The following is a 6,391-nucleotide window of genomic DNA, read 5'->3' on the forward strand; positions in this document are numbered from 1 at the left end:
ACGTGAGTTATTATTAGTCTTTGTGATATCGACAAACACAACGAAAAGATAAAAAACGTTAAAGCTGCATTTACAACCATATAACACCAACAATGTGAATGAGCACCGTCGACACCAGTCAGGACACGGTTAGCTAAAGCTCTTTCTGCTTAACTTGCTGTAAAATATTAAATATTTCAAAAATCGAAGGAAACCATAAAACTTCAAATCTCAAGTATTTTATTAAAAAGAAGGGGAACAGTGTAGAATTAGACATGAGGAAGGAAGGAAAACAAAAGCGAATCTGTTCTTGTCTGAGCAATGTTTGTTGCACTTTTGTTTATATATCCAGCAAGTCCATTTTTGTCAGATTCTCTCACTGTGGTCTGTGGTTTTACCATCTGTAACAACTTGAAATGTTGATTCTTCCATTTAAAAGTTACCACTATCGTCACAGTCTGCAGCTGTTTTAGGTTAATGCCTTCAGGGATGTGTTTAGATTGCCTGCATGTAAAACAAACAGGAAAGGAAAGGAAACTGCACTTTTGGCATTTCTTAACATAATATGAGCCTTTGTGGTGTTGGATGTTGTTGTCCAGACTGACCACAGTCATTAATCCTTCTGCATTTTAACTCTCTCTGATTGCCCCTTGAGGCACGAATGAATGATTTTGCCTCGAATTGTGTGACGATGACCTTGGAGATAGAATTTTTCTTTCAAAAAGGTTTAACTAACTTTACGCTCTTCATAAACAGAAATGATAATGTCACAGTCTAAGCTTCATACGTGTTAAGTTGTCGACCCTGATCCAGGACTGTGCAGTATACGGTCCTGGACTACTATTTCCCGAACTTTACAGTCACAGATCCACTATTAACTCACTATAGTGCAGTGTTTATCAACGTCTGTGTTACCAGCTCTAACTCCTCCTGTGGACACTCGTCAGTGGAGGCTGCTGGATGAACAGATGATGAATGACAACACAGTAAAACACAGCTGGAATAATAGAAAATATTCATAGGTAATGTTATGACTGCTGACAAATACTTTAAATTAATAAACACTTTATAGTGTAATATTAAGCAGCATTAAGGACAATTTAGTCTGTTATAAATCATTCATTAAAATGTTTATATACTGCTTAGAAATGCTAAACAAGGGGATTTAAAGTAAAGTGTTACAGATTCTTAACAGAGAAAGTTGAAAGTAAGAGCTCATCGAATGGCAGGAAATCTGGGAGTGAAATGTTGGAGCCAGGCGAGATCCGTACAGCCCTGGATCATCTTTCCTCTGCTGGTGTCGTTCTGTTTCAGGTGAACGCACGAGGGAAACACGGAAGGTTTTCAACAGCAGACTTCCTCACTGCTGCCGAGGTTTAGTGCCACTGGAGAGTTCACAAATAAACCGATTCCATGTATTTAATGAAATTCCCAACATAATAAACTCTACTGGGTGAGGATCCACACAAAGTTTGAGTAAATAATCTGACTTCATCTCATCACAGATTTATCAGTGTCGGTCTATATGTCAGCTGATCAGTGTCCACCTGAGAGCACTGACAAGTTGATTTTTACACTGTAAAACGTCCCAATCAGTACATGTCGTGCTCACAGTTCTGTAATACCCACATTTTAAAAAAGACCATTATCAAAAATATTTATGTTTATGTACAAAAAAGAAAACTGGCTGATATGTTGAAGTCAGGCTATTTTCCATTAACTCTCACACATTGATATAAGCCTCCAAAATCCAGCACCAGTTGAGCTACAATCCAGGCGTTCCCGCGTAAACGCCTCCTCCCACCTCCAGTGGCATCATCACTTGGCGGCAGCGTTCCCGTGCGGCGGCTGCTGCGGCTGCTGCTGCTGATCGGCCAGCGCCTGCTGCAGCCGGGTGCGTTTCCTGGAGTAGTGCTGCCAGTGCAGCAGCTGCTGCTCGTCGATGAACTTGGCGCACTGAGCGTTGACCAGCTCCTTCCTGAAGTGTTCGTACTGCAGCAGCTCCAGCATGTGCAGGCAGTGAGGATACCTGCGGAGGGAGAGGACAGGGGGAAGTTAAGCAGCAGGAAGTCAGGGTCTGTACTGTTAAAAGTTTAAAAAAAATTAAAATTAAAATTCTTCACTTTTACTCTCAAACTGTAGAAGGAAAACTATTTATCAAAGCCTGGACAGTAATCATACATAAAACCCAAACTCAGACTAAAATATCTCTCAGTTGATGCACGTGTTCATTCTGATTGTGTCCAGCTAACATCTTATAATTTACAAAATCCCCAAACTACAGTTATGAACAGTGATAGGGAAAAGAGACACGACCGGTTAAACTACATTTTCCAGTAACTTTTGGGTAGTTATTTTTGAATGGCCTTAAAACAGCTGCTGACTGTACTTTTTAATCCAACAAACAGGAAGAAACGGTGCATTTGTTGGGGACTATTTTCAGCTGCGGATTAAACCACATTTGATGCTCTAGTGAGTATTTCGGTGTGTGGGGGACTGAGTCTGAATAAACTACAGTGTGACTCACTGATGAGTTTTTAATAGTCTGGGAACAATGGAGCTCTGTGGCTCAGAGGAATCGGATGCATCAGGCTTTGATACACACGCTGTACCTGCTGGTACGAGACGTTCAGTGTTGGTTTGAGTCTGCACATGGGATTTGTTGACAAAACAAAACAAAAAACAAATACAGAATCTCTCTGCACTTATCCTCTAACAGAGAACATGTTAAAATACAGCAGGTTGTCTTACTTGAGGAACTTGGCGTACTCCGGCTCCTTCCAGTACAGCAGGTACTTCAGGTAGTTAATGAAGTGCCTCTCTCTCAGGTAACCTCTCTGAGCCAAAACTGGAGGCACAAAAAACAAACACAGGAGGTCAGGGGCTGTACCATGAAGAGACTTCAACTGAAGCCTAGTCCGGCTCTCTCTGGGTTATCTGACTCCACTGAATCTCACATAACCGGGGTGACGAAGCTGTTAACTCTGGCTTTACTGATCCAGCTACGAATGTGTTCATGTGAGAGGAGGAGGAGTTATTTATTACAAGCAGAATGAAGAACTTAATATGAAGCGAGATAAAAATATGATCACGTAACCAGACTTTAATAAGAAGCAGTAGAAACACTACAAGTCGTTTACAAACACTACAGGAAGGTGAAGCTTATTTTAGTGTGCTACATGACGATGTTAAAATTGACCAAAAACTTACATTTGAGCTCATTTTCCAACACCAATGACGAGTAGGCGCCTTCAGTTACTTCAAAAGTCACAAAGCACTGAACAGCAAGCACTGTCCTGTGGAAACACTTCCATCGTCGTCTGCCCTAATTGCAGCGCGTTTGTCTGTTTGGTTGTGTTGTGCGCGTTTGCAGCGCATGCGTTGTTAATCTGCCTCTGTTTTGTCTCTTTGCGTGCGTTTTCTCGAGCTGCAGTGCGCTGAGCTCTCTGGGTCACCGTAGAGTGGGGACCAGAGGCTTCTCTGTGCTCAGCCGCCTAGCTACAGTCTAATAGTCTGCATGTGAGGCATTTAGGGCACATCCGTAAATTGTAGTTACAGGAAATAACCTTGCTTACGGTCTGCCTCCCTGAACTACGTGAGTCTCTGCAGGCACATCGGTGACACGACGCACCGCCCACCACCCCAAGTGAGCTCTCGACCTGTGGTTAATACTGCGTGGCTTCGTTTAACGAAGAAAGGTGACGACAGTGCTCGTTGTAACGTCTGTAAAATGGTTATTTCATGTAAGAGTTAGAAACACCAGATATATGCTTAAAAGCGCTTAAATTCCAGGAATGCCATGTATTTGACACTAAGCACGTGTGCCACCGCTTCCCAACCGAGCCGCACGTCCGCTACCAAGGGTGAATATCCTGTGTTACAATAACATTAGAGTCACACAAGTGTGTTTAGCAGATTTTTTCTTTGAATAAGACGAATGCTGTAATAACATTCTCTCAGTTGATAAAAAAAAAACCTGTGCAGGCCCCCTTCCCCTCTTGTCAATTCTCATTCCTTCATAAAACCACAGTAACATTAGCTGGTGCGTGCTGTCACTCACAGTTCAGGTAGTTTGGGTTGGCCAAACACTGGATGAACTCCAGCTCCGACTGGAAACGGTTCCTGGCCTGCTCCTCTGGACCAGAAAACACACACAGCAACAGTTTAACAGTTAAATAACATTCAGCAGCAACGTGACGAGGAACACAGGCAGATTTAGAGAAACAATTCTAACAGCACTTTAAAAAAAAAATTAAAAAATGAAATAAATATTTGGGTCCACTCTAGTTGTGAAATATTCTTTTATATAAACAATTCTCAGTCTGTTTCATGTAGTAAGTCGGTTTTAATGAACACTGCACATCTAGTTTTCTACCACAGAACACAGGCCCGGGAAAGTGCTTTTCACATCAGACATCGCACCAGACTCTATTAAAATATCTAGCAATTTAACGCTGTTATGTTCATCAGCAGAATACTGGAGGCACGTAATCACGAATCAGTTTCACGATTAAGTGAATTTACCGGTTAACTGAACGGGATGACGATTTGAAGAGTCAGCCTCAGTTAATCAGAAACTGTCTTAGGTCATGCTCAAACAAACATATAGATGTGTCCATCAAGACGGATGTTCTTAACTGAAAAAAATTCTAATGCAGTTCGGAATTATTTTGTCTCCGTACAAGCAAATAGGCAGTTATGCCTATTGACAAAAGCCTAGTAAAGCAGCTAAAACGATGACAATAGCTAAATATCTGTGTAACAGTGCCTTCACTAACATGTTGAATCGTGTAGTTATATATATTAAAATCACGTAACTAATAAATCCCTTTGAACAAACAGACCTGAGCGCATTACCCGAACTCCATTCAAAAATCTGACAATTTAATTCCGTTTTGGTTATCAGTGGAATACTACAAATTCCAATTTACCACCCAAGTAAAGAATCGTGTGATTCACCAAGCTGCACTTAATTTTAGTGGGACGCAAAAATTAAACCATCACACGTTCAGATGGTGCAAGATGTCTGTAGTACACCACATGAATGTATTATTTTAAATGTTGAAATGCCAATGGGGAATCATGTTTGCCGAATTCAAGAGTCGGTCTCATCGACACAGAAAACGTCTTCAGTCATTTCGAAAACAGGCATTTACGGTTTAAAACATCTGAAGCCGACATAACTTTGAGTGATTTATTAACGGAGTTTCGTCGTTTGCATACAGGACTTAAGCTAGCAAGCTAATATCAGCGAGCCAAGCGGCTAAAATTACGGTTACAAACCTGTTTCCATGGCGCGGGCTCCGGGCAGATACGGTCGTGAATTAAAATAAAAGATAACACTGTTAACTGTTAAACTAAATTACGAACAAAGAAAGGTCTGAGCGTCAGTCTTTGTTGCTGTTCCATCACCGCCATCAACACTGCGCAGCCATATTTGCCAAAGCGAATCCTCTTCTTCGTCTTCGTTTGAATGGCGAATTGTGACGAGGCGGAGCGTTAGCGCCACCAGCTGTCATGTTACGGAATCCTTCTGTTTTCCAGTCAGTCCTGTTTGTCGAAAACGGCTGTTTTAAGGTCCAGGTGTTTGATCCCCTTAAGTTCCAGCTTCTTCCTTAATAACTGCCTTTTATTTGTACATTTGGGACAAACAAAGATTAACATGTTCCACAGTCTCTGCTGAAGCAGGCTCACTTTCCATTTGGATGCTTTCCCATAAGAGTAAGGCTGAGTTTAACTGAGTGTGTCCCAGGCTACTCACCGGTGGCCACCCCACTCCTTCCTCCAGCTGGATCTGACACAAGTACCTGCCTTTACGAGCTTCGTCCCATAACCTCTGCCGCTGGAAGGGTTTTGTTTCTGTTGTACTCACTGACAAGAGCAATTCTACCATTCAGATCTAATATTTCCCTCATTTCAACCCCTGCATGAGCTGGTACCCGAAACGACTGCACATCTATTCCCAACCTGACAATTCTATATAAGAACCGGTGTATTTCATAAAGATTATCCACTGCAGAGCTGATGTAATAGCCATCATTTTCTACTGAATATAGCGCCACTACTCTGGAACAGTAAAAGGCACAACTTGTTTCGCCACTGTCCAGGTTTTTGTACCCACTAAACTGATCGTATTTTCTGCCTGAATGTATTTGATCCGATATAGAAGAATCTGTTGTTATCTGCTGTTCATTCTCAGACAGGAAGACATTTGACAACAAACCCCAAACATATACAAAGCAAACTGGGGGAAGATATTCTAAATGTGCTGGTACAGACGGGGTGAAGAAGGACGGTAAAGGAAGAAATGCAACAACCCCCTTGTAGGAAACACACCAGAACAAGTTCACAGGGAAGAGACACTTGACATTAAACCTCAAAATAATAACTGAGACATGAGGTGAAAGAAGAC

General features: G+C 41.8%; 1 protein-coding gene across 1 annotated transcript; it reads right to left on the bottom strand.

Annotated features, from left to right (window-relative positions):
• Window positions 1-202: 202 nt before the first annotated feature.
• Window positions 203-5,509, bottom strand: med31 (mediator complex subunit 31). Its single transcript, XM_040150439.1, has 4 exons — window positions 5,263-5,509; window positions 4,040-4,114; window positions 2,731-2,827; window positions 203-2,008 (listed from the first exon to the last, which is right to left on the bottom strand). The coding sequence occupies exons 1-4, from the start codon at window positions 5,270-5,272 to the stop codon at window positions 1,798-1,800; spliced, it is 393 nt and encodes a 130-aa protein (XP_040006373.1). The 5' UTR covers window positions 5,273-5,509; the 3' UTR covers window positions 203-1,797.
• Window positions 5,510-6,391: the final 882 nt, after the last annotated feature.

Source organism: Xiphias gladius, chromosome 17 (assembly GCF_016859285.1).
Source record: "Xiphias gladius isolate SHS-SW01 ecotype Sanya breed wild chromosome 17, ASM1685928v1, whole genome shotgun sequence".
Classification (NCBI taxonomy): Eukaryota; Metazoa; Chordata; class Actinopteri; order Istiophoriformes; family Xiphiidae; genus Xiphias; species Xiphias gladius.

What these genes read in the sequence shown, in the direction of transcription:
- med31 (XM_040150439.1), bottom strand. An exon ending in CAACCCAAACTACCTGAACT is followed by an intron (nt 2,828 to 4,039) that starts GTGAGTGACAGC and finishes TTGTGCCTCCAG; the next exon opens with TTTTGGCTCAGAGAGGTTAC. An exon ending in GAGTACGCCAAGTTCCTCAA is followed by an intron (nt 2,009 to 2,730) that starts GTAAGACAACCT and finishes CTCCCTCCGCAG; the next exon opens with GTATCCTCACTGCCTGCACA.